This window comes from Moschus berezovskii, chromosome 27 (assembly GCF_049115385.1).
Source record: "Moschus berezovskii isolate FMDL1 chromosome 27, NW_MosBer_1.0, whole genome shotgun sequence".
Classification (NCBI taxonomy): domain Eukaryota; kingdom Metazoa; phylum Chordata; class Mammalia; order Artiodactyla; family Moschidae; genus Moschus; species Moschus berezovskii.
The window spans coordinates 19534347-19555833 of NC_142486.1; the positions used below are offsets into that span (position 1 = coordinate 19534347).

At 43.8% G+C, this 21487-nt stretch overlaps 1 protein-coding gene across 5 annotated transcripts in view; it reads left to right on the top strand.

The window, feature by feature from the left end:
* ARHGAP17 (Rho GTPase activating protein 17) overlaps window positions 1-21487 on the top strand; it is a 100959-nt gene that overhangs the window by 28606 nt on the left and 50866 nt on the right. For all 5 annotated transcript variants that reach the window (XR_008683712.2, XM_055409708.2, XM_055409707.2 and 2 more), the window contains exons 2-3: window positions 12507-12546; window positions 16712-16816. Coding sequence is in view for 4 of the 5 variants with exons in the window: in XM_055409708.2 (XP_055265683.2) it covers window positions 12507-12546; window positions 16712-16816 (145 nt within the window). In the remaining variant the exon portion in view is untranslated. The remainder of the gene's footprint in view (window positions 1-12506; window positions 12547-16711; window positions 16817-21487) is intronic.

The window sequence follows — 21487 nt, forward strand, 5'->3', positions numbered from 1 at the left end:
TGATTTTTAGCAAATCTGCAAAGTCGGGTAACCATCACCACCATCTGACTTTAGAGCAGTGGCATCACCCGGGAAGATTCCCTCGTTCCCCTCTCTTGCTAATCCACATTCCCACCCTTACCTTCAGGTGGCCACTAGGCGTCTTTCTGCTTCTCTAGATTTGCTTTTTCTGATCATTTTATATAGACAGAATTGTTTGCATTATTTCAAAAGCCCCCTGCATTATTCTGAAAGAATTGTAATGCATAGCCATGGTTGAGAACCGCAGTTATCTCCTGGTTTTTCTTTTTTTACTGATGTTCCCTGGGTTCAGCCAATGCCCGCCCACGAGGGCTGTCATTTAGATAAACTGTAAGCGAAGTAGGTCCCTCTAAGCTGGGCTGAGAACGTAATGATCATTTATAACCTGCTTTCTATGGGAACATGCTTTCCAAAGTCCAAATGTGCTGACTTAGGAAGAAGCCTTTGGAAGGGAGCCAGCACAACCTGTCTTCAGACGCGGAATGCCTCCACCGGTGGCCCGGGCCCTGAGTCAGAGCCGAGCCCTTGACTTTGTGTGGCTTTGCCTTTGGCACTTTCGATTTAGATTTCTTGCATGGCTTCGTAGTTGCTGCTGGCCTCTTGCCTTGCTTGGCAGTGAACAAGACCTGACCCCCTGTTCCTGGTCCTCCTCGCATCCCACCAGAGGTCTCAGCTCCGCATGCACTGTTTGCAATACTTTGCAAAATATTCCTCACGTATTTTTTACCTGTTTGAGGAAGCTTTGAGAGAAAGTTTTGAGATGGCAAACTCAGCTGCCCCCAGGCACGAGCAGGTACTGTAAGTGACTAGAGTAGGCCTGGGAGGGGGGCACTTGGACGCCCAACCACTGAAAGGAGTCATACAGTGTACTGGTGACCATGAACTTTCTTTCTCACTTTGCCATAAGCAGAAGTCCTCAGTGGAGCTTTTAGGCTGATCTCATGGTTACAGCAGCGATGGCAAATAGATTCCATTCCAGGTGCCAGAGGGGGGAAAACCCAACTGACCAAACAAAAAGCTGCGGGACAAGCTTATGTATGCAGGAAAATTATAAAACTCAATTCAACTTATTTTAAAATGTAACAATTCACCTCAGTCATTGATTCAAATTCAGATAATATTACAGAGATTCAGTTAAGATTTATAGGGTTTGTTATTGTTATTTAAAGTAAGATATATAGATATATATTACTTAGAACAGCTATAAATATGTGGGTAAAATCCCATCATTTGGGGACATAAATCAAAGTAGAGAACTATGAGATGTTTGTCACCCATACTGTTACCGAAACAGTTTCTCCTTAATCATTTTCCCTGATTTTTTTAAACTTTTTATTTTGTACTGGGGTATAGCCGATTAGTACCCAGTTTGTTTTCAGCATTATGTATGGAGACTTTTTTCCCCTATACTATCCCTTTAGAGTTCTGTAAATGCTCCTTTAAGGCTTTTAAAATTACTTTGTGGAATGTGTTGCAAATTGATTCATTTATAAAGTGTCAGAGGGGCCTTTATTTTTGAAATCCAATTAAGTAGATTTGCAGTTCCTTCCCAGGAACTTAAGAAGACAGCTAATCTAATGAGATAAAACAGGAAAAACTCACTCAGTAGTCCCCTGACTCACTGTGAAATCAGATGAGTGAGCCCAAACTCCGAGCCCAGGCTCAAGGGGATTTTATAAACACTTGTAACAGGAGATGACAGCGTTGCACAAAATCTGGTTCCCAGCAGAATGAAATAGACCACTTAGCCATGGGTCTGGCTGCTGTAATTCCTCTGAGAATATAAATTCCAGTGCATGCAGTGACCATGCAGTGCTGTTGCCCCATGTATGATACTGAGAATCTGCAAAAGATTGATCAGAGTTTATCTTGTTCATCAGAGATGCATTTAGGTATTTGCAGATAATCAGAATTTAAAATCAGTTTATTAAAAATTCTCTCCATGTCCCATTTCTCCCCCCCCCAACTTTAATTGGCGTATCAAAGCTAAAGTGTAAGTGAAAAACCTACAGAACTTGATCTCTTGTGAATTTCTAAACCAGAAATGGCTGCACTGTGATCTTGGAGGCAATGGAAGCCCTCGACGTTAGACGGTAGTTCTGGCTCCTGTACCACTGATTTGCATCCCTGGGTACAGTGGGTACGGGGTGGGTAGAAAGATGAGCCCCCAGAGTGGCTGAAGGGACTGAAGAGGAGTAATCTAATGGTGTCCTGAAAAGCCAGTGTCTGAAATGCAAGTTGGGAAAGTGCTGAAATCCCCCTTCAAAGTCAGAAGAATTTAGAAGCGATTAAAAAGGATTGGAGTTTCATGGGAAACCGTATTTCACTTGTACATGGATCAGGAGTCAGCACACTGTGGCCTGTGGACCAAATCCAGCTGCAGTAGGCTCACGATGGTTTTTGCCTTTTTAAATGGTTGAAAAAAAATCAAAAGAAGAAGAATATTTCCTGACATATGAAGATTGTGTGAATTCAAATTTCAGTGTCCATAAATAAATTTTATTGGAACCCAGCCGGGTTCATTCATTTTTATGTTGTCCCTGACTGCTTTTGTGTTGCATGGCAGTGCTGAGTAATTGCAGCAGAGGCGATGTGGCTTGCAAGCCTAAAGTATTTATTGTCTAGTCTTTCCAGAAAAAGTGCGATGCCTGACCAGACAATTGTATTTATTTCTCATCCTGCAATCTGTTTACAAGCAAGAATCGAGGAGAAAACCATCGTTATAATATGAGTTTCTGGGGGGACGTGGGTGGGTGGAAGTGGGTAGGCAGAGCGGAAGCTTAATTTCTGATTTTTCACTGTCACCAGCGTGACCAGCCCTGGGCTGTGCCTCCACCTTTGAACGATACTGGCAGAGCCAGCAACCCACATTCATTTTAGCAGCTGCTTCTTGAACACAAGGCAGAGAAAATACACCTCCAGACCAGCCTCACATACCAGTCCGCAAAGTGATTCTCAAAAGCCTGTGGGCGTGGTTTGCACCACACACTGTAGCCATCACTGCTGCAGCCCCCGGGTCAGCAGACTCTTCCTGTGAACAGCCAGCTGGTGTACTGAGCTCTGCAGACCACAAGGTCTCTGTTGCAGCAATTCAGTTCTGTTGCTATAGTGAATGAGGCCATAGATTATACATCAACAGATCAGCCAGGCTGCGCCCTAGGAAACCTTGACTTGTGCACACCGAAACCTGAATTTCATAATTTTCACATGTGATAAAATGTTGTGTATTGCTCTTTTGAGTTCTTTCAACCATTGAAAAATAAAAACTCTTCTTAGCTTGCTGTCCATACAAAAATAGTCAGTGAACTGGATTTGATCTACAGACCATAGTTTGCTGACCCTGGTCATAGGGATGGTTTACGTTTTTTGTTTTTTTTTCCATGAAAGAAAGATGAATTTCAGAAGAGAAGATCGCATTTTCATTGTAGTCACTGGATTTTACAGTGGAAGGCAAATCTGTATTTATGTGTGGCTGTTTTTCTGCCTTCGTGTGACTGTTTTCTTTACTATCTCTATTCTAATCTTGCTGTTCTAGATTTTGAAATCTAGAATATTCTTTATTGCAAATCTTTCTCTGTCATTGTGACAGTCACTTTGTCATTCATTCATTCCGTATATATTTACTAAGCGTCTGGGGTTCCCTGATGGCTTAGCAGTAAAAAATCCGCCTGCAGTGTAGGAGATGCAGGTTTGATCCCTGGGTCAGAAAGATCCCCTGGAGGAGGAAATGGCAACCCAATCCAGTATTCTTGCCTGGGCAGAGTCGCCTGGCAGACTACAATTCACTGGGTCACAAAGAGATATACACGATTAAGCACACACACAAACACACATTCAAGTGCCTACTGTGTGGCAGGTAGGGGCTAAGCGAGGTGCTGGGGGAGGGTTGATGCTAAGATAGACCTGGTCCCTGCCCCCAGGGAGTGATCTGTCATGCTGGGATGAGGTCAGTAATGCTCAAAAAGTGCTTGGAAGATCACAGTGTGCATTGAAGGTGTGGACACTCGAGCATTTATGTCTATGGCTCCCATGGTCCGTGCTTTACGCTTATATCTGTGCCCCAGGAAGTAGAATGGCAGTTCATGATATGATAGCAGCATCTGGCATTGAGTGTGGTGATGGCAGAAACTCCTCCAGAAGTCAGTCCACGGTTAGAGGTGGAAATTGTCAAGGCCAATTGGAAATCTTCCTTTGGCCCTTTTCCTCACTTGAGCTTTTCTGGAAAAGATGACTACGTTATGGCCCACACAGCATGGCTGCTTTTTAGACTTTGGGAATTAGAAGAGGGAAATCTTATGCTTTATCAGAAAGTGATAAGTAAATTAAAAATCGTGCCTGATGGACGCCTTGTCTGAATGACTAGTGAAATTGTGCAGCGGCTTGCATAGGAAAAAACAACCCCCAGAGTAAAATGGCGAGTGGGAGGTACCTTCCTGCTCTGTATTGTTTTTCCACTTACAGACAGGAAACATCAAGTGTGTTTTCAAGCATGGAATGCTGGACACAAGGAAGGCTCAGACAAAGCAGAAGAAAAGAAAAAAAAACCTCATATGCCAAGAGTTTAGGTCTGTGTAGCAAAATGTTTGATTGAAAACAATCCAATTTAGCAAGTATATTTTTATAATTGGATCACTTTTTCTTGATAAATTCAGTCTCAGTAAAACTAAGTTTCTTTGGCTTAGGTAAATGGCTTTTAAATGGGGACCTTGGCCAGTGCTCTGAATGCTAATTGCCAAACTTTCCTTAGGGTAAAAATTCCACATCTCTGGTAAAGATAAGTGTTCCAAAGCACTTCAGCATAGAAAGGGCTGAGTCTTGGACCAGTCACAGTGATGAGGGAGGTCAGGTCATTTGGACCACATGTCGGAGGGAGATGGAAACATTGGTGGCTCCCTAAAATTAAGATGGGGATAGCACAGTCCACTGGGGAGTTTCTGTGTGAGGGAGCCATCCTAGTTTGTATATTACATTCTATAGTTGTGATTTAGAAGTTATCTTTGCTAGCTAACCCATATTCGTGGATTGGAAGAATTAGTATTTTAAAATTCTATACTACTCAAAGCAATCCAAAGATTCAGTATAGTCCCATCAAAATTCCAGTGGCCCTTTTCACAGAAATAGAAAAAAACAATCCTAAAATTCATATGGAACAGCAAAAGACCTTGAAATAGCTAAAGCATTACTGAGCAAGAACAGAGCAGAAGGCATCACACTTCCTGATTTCAAACTATATTATGAAGCTACAGTAATCAAAGCATTATGACACTGGGATAAGAACAGACACATAGACCAATGGACCAAAATAAAGAGCCCAAAACTAAACCCACACATACACAGTTAACTAATCTTTGACAAGGGCACCAGGAATGCAGAGTAGGGAAATGATAGTCTGTTTGAAATGCTGTTGGGAAATATACATATTCATATGCAAAAAAATTAAACTGGACTCCTACCTAGTACCACTCACAAAAGTTAACTTGAAATGGATTAAAGACTTAAATATAAGACCTGAAACCATAAAGGTCCTAGAAGAAAATAAGGGGAAAGCTGCTGCTGCTGCTGCTTCCCCCTTATTGATATTGGTCTTGGCAATAATTTAATATACATAACAGTCGAAACACTGGCAACAAAAGTGAAAATAAACAAATGGGACTACATCAAACTAAAAAACTTCAGCACAGCTAAGGAAACAATCTACCAAATGGAAAGGCAACTTTTGGAATGGCAGAAAATATTTGCAAACCATCTATCTGATAAGGAGTTAGTATCATATATATATCATATAATATATTGTATGAGTTTGCCAATTTCATTAATGCAATAGCCAAAAAAAAAAACCCCACAAAAAACAAATAACCTGATTAAAAAATGGTCAAAAGACCTAAACAGACATTTATCCAATGAAGACATTTTTCCATATGGCCAAAATGTAACTGAAAACCTTTTACACTGTCGGTGGTGTAAATTGGTGCAGCCATTAAGGGAAACAGTATGGAGGTTCCTCAAAAAAAAAAGTACCATATGATCCAGGAATCCTATTTCTGGGTGTATATCCAAAGGAAGTGGAATCAGTATTTCTAAGAGATAGTTACACGTCCATGGTCATTGTAGCATAGTTACAATAAGGTATAAAAACAAAGTGTCCATCAATGATGGATGAATAGATAAAGAATTTGTATACACACAGGCACACAGGAACATTATTCAGCCATGAGAAAGAAGGAAATTGGGAAATGCTGCCATTCGCAACACGTGGATGAACCAGAAGGACTTTATGCTAAGTGAAATAAGCCAGAGAAAGACCAATACTGTATGATCTCAATTATGTGTTAAGTCTCAAATAAAACAAAGTTGAACTCAAAGAAACATTGTGGTGGTTACCAGGGAATGGGGCCTCAGGGAAATGGTGGGGATACTAATCAGAAGGTAAAAGCCCTCAATTATAAGATGAATAAATTTTGGGGCTCTCAGCTGGTAAAGAATCCGCCTGCAGTGCGGGAGACCTGGGTTCGATCCCTGGGTTGGGAAGATCCCTTGGAGAAGGGAAAGGCTACCCACTCCAGTATTCTGGCCTGGAGAATTCCATGGACTGTCTAGTCCACGGGGTCGCAAAGAGTCAGACACGAGTGAATGGCTTTCACTTTCACTACAGCGTGGTGACTATAGTTAATGATACATCCTTGACATCTGCTGAGAGTGGGTCTCAAGCTTTCTCCCAACTATAACACAAAAGGTAATGGGATGTGTTCATTAAGCTTGTGGTAGTCACTTCACAGTGTGTGTGTGAATCAGATCATCACATTGTATACTTTAAATACACGGAGTTTTGTGAATTATACCTCAGTAAAGGCCCATCTAGTCAAGGCTATGGTTTTTCCTGTGGTCACGTATGGATGTGAGAGTTGGACTGTGAAGAAAGCTGATCGCCAAAGAATTGATGCTTTTGAACTGTGATGCTGGAGAAGACTCTTGAGAGTCCCTTGGACTGCAAGGAGATCCAACCAGTCCATTCTAAAGGAGCTCAGTCCTGGGTGTTCATTGGAAGGACTGATGCTAAAGCTGAAACTCCAATACTTTGGCCACCTCATGCGACGAGTTGACTCACTGGAAAAGACTCTGATGCTGGGAGGGATTGGGGGCGGGAGGAGAAGAGGACGACCGAGAATGAGATGGCTGGATGGCATCACCGACTCTGTGGACATGAGTTTGAGTGAACTCCGGGAGTTGGTGATGGACAGGGAGGCCTGGCGTGCTGTGATTCATGGGGTCGCGGAGAGTCGGACACGACTGAGCAACTGAACTGAACTGAAAGCTAGGGGGGAAATAATCTTTCCTGATTATAGGCAATTTTAATTAATTTCATTGAACGCAAAAATCTAATTAAGAAGATGCACTGGATCTCTTTCTAAAGTTAGCTTCATCAGTGTGGTATACCGAGTGTCCACAAAGGAGAGAAACAGGATGAACTGATAAACTTATCTTTAAACTGTCTGTTAACATTTTCACATAGTATGTTCTGTGTGTTTTTCAGTCTGCAGATACCTTTTCAAGTAAAGTGCCTCTAAATTTAAAGCAAAGGATCACAGTTGTCAATCTGAAGAAAGGACGACAAATATACCGATTTGCCTTGTATTTCAGATGCTCTGATGTCTGTGTTCTGTTGTTCTTTTGTACAGATTGACAGTTGGACCCATCGCTTTACAGTTAAAGTTAAGCTTCACTTAAGTTTATGCATCGCTTGAAACCATATCAAGCGTGTTGCTGAAAAAAAGTAACGAACTATTGTTACTTTTTAACTATTTTAAGAAGTGTTATTTTTTTTTTGAAATTTGTTGTAATTTTAAAAGTCAAATAACAGGAAAAGGCTTATGCAGAAATTACAGTGGATTCTCTCCTCACTCACTGCACTTTCCCAGTTGAGATTCCCTCACTGAAGAGGCAACTGCTTTCAAATTTGAGCTGTTTATTTTGGCATTAACTCCTATCTATATTTATAGATAATATATATAAACCACTGTCTTTTGAGTTATCAAGTTTAGATGTTATTTATTGACTTCCTGTTATGATAAATGAGGGTTTAGGGCTCTCTACTTCTGCTTCCCCATCCTTCCAATACAATTACATTACAACTTTTGCATATATTGCTATTTGATACAGATATTATTATGTTCAGTCAGTTATTTGCAGCAAAGCGTAGTAGTAAACTCGGACTGTCTTGCCAACAGACTTGATTTTTCTACAGTCCTCCGCTCTACCAGCTGAACTATCAAAGGGAGCAACTTGATTTTTCTGAAGTTAATTCTTGCTTTCTTTTTACATCAGCTTTATTTTCTTTGTGGCTATAGCAGTGCTGTGCTCATACAGCTGACTCTCAAAGAAAAAGCCCTGATTTGTATTATGTGTATTTGTTTGTATTGTATTTGATTTTTTTTAAAAATTCATTTCAAGTTACCATTGTGAGGTCACTGAACAAGCAGCAGGGATAAGATAAATGGTTTATTCTCTCAAACCACTGAGCTGTTACTAACTCTCTCATACCTGCCAAACACCCACATTGGGATTTTATCTTATTAATTATGTTTTAAATTGAAGTATAGTTGCTTTAAATGTTGTGTTAATTTCTGGCATACACCAAGGTGATTTAGTTACACATACATACATATTTTTTTTCATAGTCTTTTCCATTATGGTTTATTATGAGATATTGAGTATCATTCCCTGTGCCATTGCAGTATGACCTTTTTATCTGTTTTATTTATAGTAGTTTTTATCTGTTCATCCCAAACTCCTACTAACTTATCCCTCATGTCTCCTTCCCATTCTGTAACCATAAGTTTATTTTCTGTGTCTGTGAGTCTCTTTCTGTTTTGTAAATAGGTTCATCTGTATCGTATTCTAGATTCCATATATACTGATATCATATGATATTTGTCTTTCTCTGACTTCACTTGGTATGATCATCTTCAGGTACATCTGTTTTGCTGCAAGTGATGTTATTTCATTCTTTTTTATAGCTGAGTAATATTCCATTGTGTGTGTGTGTGCACATACCACATCGTCTTTATCTGTTCATCTGTCAACACTTATGTTGCTTCTGTATCTTGTCTATTGTAAATAGTGCTGCAGTGAATACTGGAGCCCATATGTCTTTTTGAGTTATAATTTTGTTTGGAATATATGCCGAAGAATGGAGTTGCTGGGTCATACAATAACTCTATGTTTAGTTTTTTTAAGGAGGAAACTCCATACTGTTTTCCATGGTGACTGCACCAACATACATTCCTACCAACAGTATAATTAATCTGTGTGGCCTAGCTGGTAAAGAATCTTCCTGCAATGCAGGAGACCTGGGTTCCATCCAGGTTTGATCCCTTAGAGAAGGGAATGGCTACCCACTCCAGTATTCAGGCCTGGAGAATTCCATGGACTGTATAGTCCATGGGGTCACAGAGAGTCGGACATGACTGAGCAACTTTCACTTCACTTCACCAACAGTATAGGAGGGTTCTCTTTTTCCCATAACCTCTCCAACATAAATTATTTATAGACTTTTTAATGATGGCCGTTCTGACCAGTGAAGTGTACTACATTGTAGTTTTGATTTGTATTTCTCTAATAATTAACAAACTTGAGTATCTTTTCATGTGCCCATTGGCCACACTGGGAGTTTTAAAATTAAGATTTCCTCTTTTATTTTAAAAATTTTGTTTCATAAGTAGACATATATGCTCTGCATCTTCTCTTTTGAACTTGTGAATATTTTAATAGGCCTTGGGACTTTTCTCTGCACATACTTATACTTACAGAAGGAGATAGCAGCATGCTGTCAGAATCGTCCAGGGCCCTATCTAGAGCTTTGGGTTCTGGCCAGTGAAGACAAATGAAAGTTACATAGTCTTGAGGTGGTATTTTGCTCGAGGAGTGGCAAGACTGGGATTAATGATGAACCTATGGTGATTGCAGCCATGAAATTAAAAGACGCTTACTCCTTGGAAGGAAAGTTATGACCAACCTAGAGAGCATATTAGAAAGCAGAGACATTACTTTGCCAACAAAGGTCCGTCTAGTCAAGGCTATTGTTTTTCCCGTGGTCATGTATGGATGTGAGAGTTGGACTGTGAAGAAAGCTGATTGCCGAAGAATTGATGCTTTTGAACTGTGGTGCTGGAGAAGACTCTTGAGAGTCCCTTGGACTGCAAGGAGATCCAACCAGTCCATCCTAAAGGAGCTCAGTCCTGGGTGTTCATTGGAAGGACTGATGCTAAAGCTGAAACTCCAATACTTTGGCCATCTCATGCGACGAGTTGACTCACTGGAAAAGACTCTGATGCTGGGAGGGATTGGGGGCAGGAGGGGAAGGGGATGACAGAGAATGAGATGCCTGGATGGCATCACCGACTCGATGGACATAAGTTTGAACTCCGGGAGTTGGTGATGGACAGGGAGGCCTGGCGTGCTGTGGTTCTTGGGGTCACAAAGAGTCGGACACGACTGAGCGACTGAACTGAACTGAACTGATGGTGATCTCATGCTGAAGAATTGATGCCTTTGAACTGTGGTGTTGGTGAGAGTCCCTTGGACTGCCAAAAGATCCAACCAGTCCATTCTAAAGGAGATCAGTCCTGGGTGTTCATTGGAAGGACTGATGCTAAAGCTGAAGCTCCAATACTTTGGCCATGTCATGCGAAGAGTTGACTCAGTAGAAAAGACTTTGATGCTGGGAGGGATTGGAGGCAGGAGGGGAAGGGGACAACGGAGAATGAGATGGCTGGATGGCATCACCGACTCGATGGAGGTGAGTTTGAGTGAACTCCGAGAGTTGGTGATGGACAGGGAGGCCTGGCGTGCTGTGATTCATGGGGTCTCAAAGAGTCAGACACGACTGAGCGACTGAACTAATGGTGATCTCATGCCAGGTTTGTCCCTGCTCTGTCAACTCACAGTCTTCTCTCCGAGGCCACTTGCTTGAGATCATAGTCAGCTGGGGTCCTGCTCCACTTCCCTAACTGGCATGACTACCTGTGTTTGGCGCTTCAGCAATGCCTGGCACCATGTGTGCCAAGCAAGGGCTAGGATGACATATTTTGGCCAGCAGCTTCCAGGACTCGTTCATAGAGTTGAGTTGGCCTCTTTGGGAACCTGGGGCCTTGGCCTGATCTCCAGGCTCTGCACCTCTGGACCTGGGAGGATTGAATCAGGTCAGAGTTCTAGTTTCCTGCAGAAACCACAAGTGAGCCACTCCTGTAGGCATCTCCACGTTAACTGGGGCACTGTTGTTAATGACTGGTATTGGAACTCTCCGTGCCAACGGCTGGGTTTCACTTGACGTGCCATCTCCCAGGCATGGGATTGGGAGTGTGGGCCACCGTTCTTGCATCTAGTGCTCTTCTGGGCCTAGCGGTGTTTTGTGGTCATTCTTGGGGGTCCCACCGGTTTTCCTGGCCAGATGCCTTCTTATTCTCTTGTGTTGTTTCATGGGCAAGATCAAGGTCATGCAGCCTTCTGTTCTGCAGTGTATCTTACGAAAAGGATTCATATTTTCTGGTTCATCAATGGTCTTCCCTCCTCCCTTCTACAGTGTGGTCAGAACTGAAATTTTTTTTTTTTTCATTTTCATTTAAAAATTTCCCAGTTCATTTCAGTGGGAATTTGGTAGGGATGTTAAATGACTGGGCTTAAATCACTATTTGAAGCAGAAGTCCAGAATGGCTCTTTTGTAATGATTCTGGGTATACCAACAATGCTGCTGTTTTGGACTGCAGAGAAAAATCTTCTTGGAAAAGGATGGCGGTCTGGCACGTGAGGTTCCAGCAGCTCACAGTGCTCTGCTGATTGTCGGCTGCTGTATCAGTCCTCTAGAAAGGTCAGCAGGAGTTCTGAAGCATAGATAAGAGTGAAAATATTTTGTCTCTTTTGAAAGTAAAGATGAGATAGCTGAAGGAAGGAAGACTTAAATGTTGTTACCCAGTGTGTATCATTGCATAACCTTTATGGATCTGTGACACACTGTTTGCTGTGAAACTCAGAAGTGATCATTTTAAGAACTGAAGTTTAATTTTCTCCAGAGCAGTCTTTTCTCAAAGGGTGGTCTACAGGCCTCCTGCCAGGGAATTCTGGGCAGGGAGGGGCTTGTTACAAATTCGGGATCTCACTACAGTGGTAGAAACTCTGGAATATGGCATTTTAAGGCCACAACTCCCCCCAACCCCATCCCCCTTGCTGGGTCTGTGTAGGCCCAAGTTTGAGAACCACTGATCTCAATCATTTGGTTTTTAGGGTTGCTAGTTTCTGGAAACTTTCATTTATTTGTTTCTTTGTGGCTTTGCTAAAGTCGCCCTCTAGTATAAAAACTGGTAGAAATTCCCCCCTTGTGATCATTCATTTCTACCTGTTGCGTTTTAAACTCCAGGATACTAATTACTCAGTTTCATGGGTTGCTTTTTATTTCCAGACGTCTAACTCTGAACTTTGAATTTTTCCCACAGGGCTGAGAAAACAGAAGTCCTCAGTGAAGATCTGTTACAGGTAACAAAAGAAAGACTTTTTAAAGTGCTCCATTTAAATAAGAACAACAACAAAAAAGCCCATAGGTAGGAAAAAACCAAACAAATAAAAAAACCCATAGGGGAGAACTGAACCTTATGGTTCCTTTGTTTTGGGGGGATTTTTCCCGAAACAGAATTAGCATGATTAGCATGGTTTTGAGCAGGAAAAGAAAAGCAGTTGAGTCGCACGGTGATAAAAGGGGATCTGAAACTTGGTGTCATGTTATGAAGTTCAGATGGGGCTAGTCCCGCGTTCAAGTGCCAGGTGTTGGGGTGGGGACAGGGGGCGGAGCCTGGCTGGGCCGACTGGGCCATTGGCACCGCGGTCAGGTCACAGGTCCCTGCAGGCCACTGCGCGGTGCCCTTGATGCAACAGACCTCACCAGCTGCAGCAGTGACCCCACTAGCTCCAACAGAGTTTGGATTTTTTGCTCCATTTTATGCTTCGTTTCCCCCAAACTGAGCCAAGTTGGGTCCTGCAGGACTCAGAGTCTCAGTGACAGTGACCCGATCTCTCAAAACCACCCAGGGGCCCTAGGGTGGCCTCACATGGCTAGGCCAGACTTTCCTCTCTGTACAGGGAGGGGCGTTTCCTGCCTGGGAGCTTAATTACCACTACTCTATGCCATCTCTCAATAGGCTTCCCTAACTGTGGGGCTGGGCATTTCTCCCAGGAGGGCTGGGACCCTTATGTACACATCACTCCACCCAACCCCACTCCATCCCCACCCACACCAAATACTTCGAGAAAGACAGGACCCCTTCCACGTGCAGGTTTTGTTAAGGCTTCTCCACCTGTCTTCTAGCCTCTTATTTTCATAACCTGCGTTGGGTGTGCTCCAAGGAGTCCTTGGAGACCAGAGATCTGCTCCCAGATGGCTTTCTGTCTCTTCCAGTGGAGAGCAGGAGCTGCATAATTTAGAAAAACGCTGCCTGTGCTCTGCTCCCACCCCATGCCAAAACAGTCTCCTAAATCATGACAGTCTTCTGCAGGTAGAAGATTTTAAGAGCACTTTTTTTTTTTCCTGTTTTTAAGGACAAGAAATTTTTATCAAGGACTAGGTTTTTTAAAAAAAGATTTATTTAAGAATCTAATCTTTAAAAAAAAATTTTATTGAGGTATAGTTGATGTACAATATTATAGTTTAGGGCTTCCCAGGTGGCTCAGATGGTAAATAATCTGGGAACCTGGGTTCAATCCCTGGGTCAGGAAACTCCCTTGGAGAAAAGAATGGCTATCCAACCCAGTATTTTTGCCTGGAGAATACCATGGACAGAGGAGCCTGGTGGGCCACAGTCCACGGGGGTTACAAAGAGTCGGACACAACTGAGCGACTAAGACACATATTGTAGCTTAAGAATCAGATTCTTAACACTATTTCCCCACTAGCTTTTATCAGATGTTTCAAATCCATTTTCAGACTTTTAGGAATATTGTTTATTCCAGTTCCACTAGGTTTTCCTGTGAACATTCTCATTCCCACATCTCATGTCAGTAATTTCATCCCCAAAGCTCTGAGAAGAGACCAGAGCTCTGGCTGGCAGGTAGAGGATTGCAAAGATCACACGGGACTCAGATGGTGACTGTCTGTTCCTGTCTCTTTGCTCAAACATCCACTGGGGGCTGAGGGGTTTGCTAGTTTCTAGAAATCCTTTTTATTTTTTTAAAATTTATTTTATTCAAGTGTAGCTGATTTGCAGGGTCCTGTTAATTTCTGCTGTACAGCACAATGATTCAGTTATATAGATCTATCTGTCCTTTTTCGTATTCTTTTCCATTGCGGTTTATCACAGGATATAGGAACTCCTCATAACACAGATACTCCACATCTGCGGCAGTTGTTTCCCTGCTCTTATTTCTGTGGTCTTTAGCCATAAAGAAGGTGCATCGTGGTTCAAAGTGCTGAGTCTGGTGACCAGCCACCTGTATTCCATGCCAGGTCTGCCCCTAACTATTTCGGTGGCCTCAAGGATTCTCTGAACCTCCCTCTGCCTCAGTTTCCACTTCTCTAGAAGGAGGGTAATCGACATATCACCCTGTGGGGTTGTTAGGAGGGGCTCATGGGTTAAACGTGGTCAGCCCTGGGAGCAGAGCCCGGCCTGTAGTAAGGGGTAAATACTAGTGACTTGTTGATATGATTGCCACTGTCACAAGCCACGGAAGTTCTTTTGTTTCTGGTGTGAGACTTCCCTTAATTTGCTCTTTCTCCTGGCTCTTTTCTTAGACCTCAGTTAGAGCAGTTCAAGAGGCCTCCCTTTTATCTTGTTTGTATGGAGTTTCCCCAAGAGGCTGTCAACCCCAGGAGGGCAAGAACCGCAGATTATTTATTCTTGTTTTTCTAATACTGTGGAACAGGGATTCAGTATATACTTGTTCCTTCAACAGATACTGCCTTCCATTCATGGGCCAGGCAGTGATCAAAGCACTTGGGATAAATCAGTGAACATAACAGGCCAAGGCCCTGTCCTTGTGGACTTCATCATAAAAGTGAAGTCGCTCAGTCATGTCTAACTCTTTGCGACCCCATGGACTGTAGCCTGCCAGGCTCCTATGTCCATGGAATTCTCCAGACAAGAATACTGGAATGGGTAGCCATTCCCTTCTCCAGGTGATCTTCTCAACCCACAGATCCAACCTAGGTCTCCTGCACTGCAGGCAAATTCTTTACTGTCTGAGTCATCAAGGAATTCTAGTGGAGATTGGGGCTTCCTTCGCAGCTCAGTCAGTAAAGAATCTGCCTCCAATGCAGGAGACCTGGGTTTGATTCCTGGGTTGGGAAGAACCCCTGGAGACAGAAATGGCAACCCACTCTGTTATTCTTGCCTGGAGAATCCCATGGACAGAGGAGCCTGGCGGGCTACAGTACATGGGGTCACAAAAATTGGACACGACTTAGTGACTAAACCACCACCAGTGGAAAGTGGAATCAAGTAAAAATGGGAGTTTTCTGGGTTCCCCCTGCCCCTGCTTTTATGGCCAATGGAGAATGTGTATTAATTTTCCAATGCCTTACAATCAGGTCATTATAAAATTTGGGGCAAGTGATGTGGCATCTGGTCCTAAATAAATGAGGCTGCAGATCTGGGGTCTGAAGAAGGGCTGCTTGAGAAGGAGGCCCAAAACCATCTCCTTGGGAAAAATGTTTTGGGGTAAAAATGTATTCTGCTTGAAATCTGTTGATTTTTCTTTAAAATAGAAAGCATCCCTAAGGGCCTGCCCTCATTCTTAATGAGTCATCAGAATACACATTTTTGGCATTCCTTCCTGTAAAAAGCAGCTCTCTTTGCCATAAACAGCCAAAACCCAGCAATAACATTTTGGGAAGCTAATGATGATGAGTGGCCCCGCGGAGTCAGAGTTTCTTACTGTTGGCTGTCCATTTTGCTTTAGAGGTTTGTTCTAAAACAATCAATAAATAAAGGCAAAAACACCCCCCACCCCCCGCCATCCCAAGCCCAAGAAGGAACACTAAGGAATAATTTTGAAAACACTGATCTCAAGTGTCCGTTGTGGGGCACATCTTTTGACTCTTCTGTCTGATGTACTGTGTGTGGAGGACTCCATTGCCACAATCTGGAGAAAGCTGAATGTCCCCGTGGCTTTCCCACTTGGCAGTGGGCCTGGGGCTGGCCTCAGCTTGTTCATCTGCAGTGCTGCTGGTTGGACCAGGGGCTTTGCTGGTGCTGTAGTGTGACTTGGCCACCACTCATCAAAGAGCAAGCTCTAGTCAGGACTGTCCCCTCCTCCTGCACATGGAGTCAGCCTTTAAGGGATCTGAAGCTTCACTGAAAAACTAGAGGCTGTTTTAGCCTCTGGGAGGGTATTTGACAATATCCAGGGACAGTTTTTGTTGTCAGAAAGGGGGCAGTTGGGTGCTACCGCATCCAGTGGGTGGAAGCCAGAGATGATGCTAAACATACCGATAATGCACAGGACAGCTGCCCCTAGCCCAGAATTATCCAGCCCAGTTGTCAGTAGTGAGAAACCCTGGTGTAGGTGCATGGGAACCTTTTCCATTTACACCTGAGAGCTGAAAAATTCGATGGCAGGGCACTTTTCCCTGCCTGCATGCAGACATTGCAGGAGAGGAGGCTGAGCTGGTTCCTGAACCCTGCCAACCACTCACCTGTCTCTGTGTTTTCAGATTGAGCGGCGCCTGGACACAGTGCGCTCCATGTGTCACCATTCCCACAAGCGTCTCATGGCCTGCTTCCAGGGCCAGCATGGCACCGACGCAGAGAGGAGACACGTGAGTACCGGGTGGGACTCGGAGCCCTGATTCTCATGTCCCTGAGAGCTTCTCGCCCTTTATCAGTTGATTTTTCCCAAGTAGCATCAGAAGGCTTGGCTGCAGACATGAACCTTGTATCGCCATTCACGCTCATGACTTGTGTCTGACCATAGCATTCTTTCATGCTTCCCTGAGCTGAAGACCCTGCTCACACTGACTTCTCTCCAGGTGCTTTTAGAGACTGAAAGTAAAAGTGAAAGTCGCTCACTCGTGTCTGACTCTTTGCGACCCCCCTGGACTATACAGTCCATGGAATTCTCCAGGCCAGAATACTGGAGTGGGGTAGCCTTTCCTTTCTCCAGGGGATCTTCCCAACCCAGGGATTGAACCGAGGTCTCCCACATTGCAGGCAGATTCTTTACCAGCTGAGCCACAAGGGAAGCCCTTTAGAGATTGTACCATCAGTTAGAAATCCTTTGATGGCAGAAAGCTGAAAGCCTTTCTTGAATTATCTGAGAAAGTAGAATTAACTGACTTACTGAAGAATCTGATGCTGGGAGTGATTGGGGGCGGGAGGAGAAGGGGACGACAGAGAATGAGATGGCTGGATGGCATCACCGACTCGATGGACATGAGTTTGAGTGAACTCCGGGAGTTGGTGATGGACAGGGAGGCCTGGCGTGCTGTGATTCACGGGGTCGCAAAGAGTCGGACACAACTGAGCGACTGAACTGAACTGAACTGAACTAACTAGTAAGTTCAGTGGTTGGGATGACTGCAGGTAAGACCTGGTCTAGCTTTTCAGTGATGTAACCAGGACCCCAGTTTCTTTCCTTCTCTCCTCTTAGCTTCTTCGGTGTCTGCTTTATCCCTCACGGTGCAGGCTGGCTACCAGCAGCTTCCATGGGCCGCCTGCTTCTTTGTGCGTGTCCAACTGGAGTAGAGACTTGTAGTAGTGTCTTCTAGTAGTGTCCTTAATGGAATAAGGAAACTTCTTTTTTCCCAGTCCATTGGCAGATAGAAGTCCCTTCCCATTGCATTGATGTGGGTTGGGTCACATTCTCCATTCCTGAACAATCTCCTCCCAACCCCCACCAGTTACGGTGGGTGTGGGTAAGTTTGGGTGAGGAGTTGGGACGTGCTGGTTAGCTTAAGTTAATCACAGCTTATTGCAGAGTTTAGGCTGTGTTCTTACCTCCAGCGTGTAGGCTCCATCAAAACCAGAATAGACCCTCAGCAGGACTCAGGATGCTGTTATAGGCAGGAGGAAGGATGGGCTCTAGGAAATAATCTGATGTCTACTCCAGGGTACGTTTGCTCAAAGCGTCCCAGTTCCCATATCCCTTGAGCAGAGCATAGCCGCTTTGTTCATCAGGCTGTTCCCTCCTTAGTGTTACAAGTTCCCAGCCTATGAGCATACTCTGACCCTTAGAAGCCCGTGTAACTTTAAAGTGGGAGTTTCGATGGCTTTCAGGGAAGCTATGATTTCCCATATTGTTTTATTTGTCACTAGATGTCACATAAGAATTGGTGGCAGATGATCTGTGTCATCTCCTTTGATATTTTCTACACATGTTTCTGGCCAGCTTGCCATCAGAACCAGGCCCAACCCACTGGTCCTGCCCCCACGATTCCTTCACATTTTCTTGCCGCAGCCTCTGCTCTGCTACCCTGTTAATATCATTCCCTGAGGGTCTGCCGTTCATCTCCTTATTCTCACCTCCGTAATCCTTGGGGCCCTCCTCTCCTCATGGCTCCTAACTAACGTGTTTATTCAGGCACCTGTAAACCATGTTGTCTTTTTTTTCTTTAATTAAACTGTTGATTTTGTATTGGAGTATAGCTGATTAACAATGTTGTGATAGATTCAGGTAGACAGCGGAGGGACTCAGCCATACATATGCACGTATCCATTCTCCCCCAGACTCACCTCCCATCCAGGCTGCTGTATAACATTGAGCAGAGTTCCTTATGCTCTACAAGTAGGACCTTGTTGTAACTTGTCAACCATTTTCAATCAGCAAAATACTGCCTCCCCTGGTTGTCTATTTTAGCACGCATAACCTAGTCTTCCTTCTGTGTTGACTGGTGAATTCCATGCCCCCTATTATGCAGACCAGGTTATCTTATTTTCCTTCTTGTCTTTTCCTCTCCCTCCCATAGCTGCCTGATTTGCAAGTCCTGTGATTCTGTCTGTGACTATGTCTTGGACTCCTCACCTCCGCTCCATCTTTATACCACCTTCGCCTAAACGCAAGACTCGATTACCTCTCATATGGACTGTTCAGTCACTTCTTGAGCAACATTGTCTGCCTCTAATTTCCTTCTTTTTCTAGCCTTTCTTCAGTGTGATCCCCAGAATTGGTTTCCTGAAATACAAATTGATCCTGGACTTGCCTGGCAGTCCAGGGGTTAAGACTCTGCACTTCGAACGCAGAGGGCATAGGTTCGATCCCTGGTCAGGAAACTAAGAGTCCACATTCCACGCAGAGAGGCCAAAAAACAAACACAGACAACAGAAAAGTTGATCCTGTTATCCTTCTGCCTAAGAAAAAAAAAAATCTTAAGCTTAATTATTCTTACCAGGGACCAGAACTACACTCCTGGGGATATTTGGAAAGGCGTAGAGACTTTTTTGGTTGCCATAAGGTCAGGGGGACCCTCCTGACATTTGGAGGGCAGGGACCAAGATATTAAGCATTCTGCAGTATCTGAAGGAATAGATCCACAGAAGGAAGAATCCCATAAGGCCAGCAGTGTTGTGTCAGGACAGTGGCTGGTCCTCACTGCCTAGGTTAAAGTTCAAGCTTTCTTTCCCTTTTAATTGAAGTATAGTGGGCTTACAATATGATATTAGTTTCATGGTTTAATATTTTTATAATTACACTCCATTTAAAATTGTCATAAAATATTGGCCATTTTCTCTGTGTTGTACAAAATATCCTAAAGTCCAAGCTCTTTAGAGGACTTCTGTGTATTCAGTCACTCAGCTGTGTCCGACTCTTCGCGACTCTATGAAGTGTAGCCCACCAGGCTTCTCTTCCCCTGGGATTATCCAGACAAGAATACTGGAGTGTGTTGCCATTTCCTTCTCCAGGGGATCTTCCCCACCTAGGGGTTAAACCTGCGTCTCCTGTATTTCAGGAAGATTCTTTACCACTGAGCCACCTGGGAAAGATGACTTGAGCCCTTTATAATCCAATCAAATTTTCCTTATCAGTCTCAGTATTTTCTGCTCCCTCCCATTCATGCTATAGGTTATTGTCCTTCACACAGAGCTGTCTTTTTGTTCCTTCGGTCTACTTTGAGACACAGCCCAGGACCAAGAGTGGACACCAGAGGAGGAGAGGGGTAGTTAAGGCAGGCTTCCTGGAGGAGGAGGCAGTGGCCTAGCTTTAAAGGAGAAAGAGTGTCAGGTGATGGGCCTCTTCCAGGCAGCAGGGGCAAAGGTGTATCGCCCTCATTTCTGAAACCTAATGCCTTAGCCTTCGTTTTCCAACCTCAAATCAAAGCGCCCAAGACAGGCTCTGAGAATGTCTACACTCTGCACGTGGGAAGAAGAGTCACCGTGGAAATGACAAGTGATAGGTGGCCATCAGCAGTCAGTCATGTTGAGAAAATCACAGCAGTCTCTCAGGCTTGAGGAAATACTGGAGGAGCCTCCCCAAGGCCCTATCGAAAGCTTACATGCTTGGGAAGAGGCAACGATTGGAGGGAAGAGAGACGGAGCAGGTGGCCTTCTCAACCCAAACTTCTCAGCTTATATTGTGGGTCATACATGTTAGATCTGAAATTATTTTTGTGCAGCTGGCATGCCTTTTGTAAATTAGGACGCCCTCAGTCGTCTCTGTGGAGGCATCTGATGTGAGTAGACAGGATCTTCATTAATCAGCTCAGGTGTCAAATGAGCAGAATGTCTGTAATCTGGACATTAGGAAACAGGATTGTTGTGCTTGCGAGTCAGGGCATGGAAGCCACAGCTTAGATACAGCTGAGTACTTGAATGATGCTTGTCAAAATAAACTCTTCTCTTTAGGATTTGTTTTCCCATAGACCTCCATCTAGAGTTGCACACAGTGTATTTCTCTTCCTTATTGCATTGAGCATACATTAAGTTCCCCTAGAAAGGCAGCATCAGTAAAAGGTATGAATTATCCTCTGTTGTGATCCAAGTGTACTGCCCATTTTCTTATAGCTTCCTAGTCTAGAAAGGTGGAAGCCAGAAGCGTCTCCTTGTGGGGCAGGTAAAGCCTGTTGTTTGTTTATTTGAAAATAACCTGACGGGGAAGGGAGATGAATAAATATATTTGTTATTTATTTTTATTTATTTTTTATGTTATTTTGTTTTGTTTTTGCTGCAACATGCAGCATGTGGGAACTAAGTTCCCTGACCAGGGATCGCACCTGTGACCCCTGCATGGAAGTGCACTGGGTGGCCAGGGAAGTCCCCATTGTTATTTATTTTTAAATTTAAATGTACCATTTTGAATGGGCTGTCCATTTACATGGTCAAAATCCATAATAATCAAGTGAACATAACAGGATGTCTCTCCCTGCTCTGTTCCCTGGGCACCCAGTCCCCCTCCCCAAGACCACCAGTAGTAGGAGTTTCTTGTATAGCCTTCCAGAGAAAGTCTATAAGTATATTGAGTGGACCCCTTTGAAAGCAGGAAAGGCAGGTGCCATGCA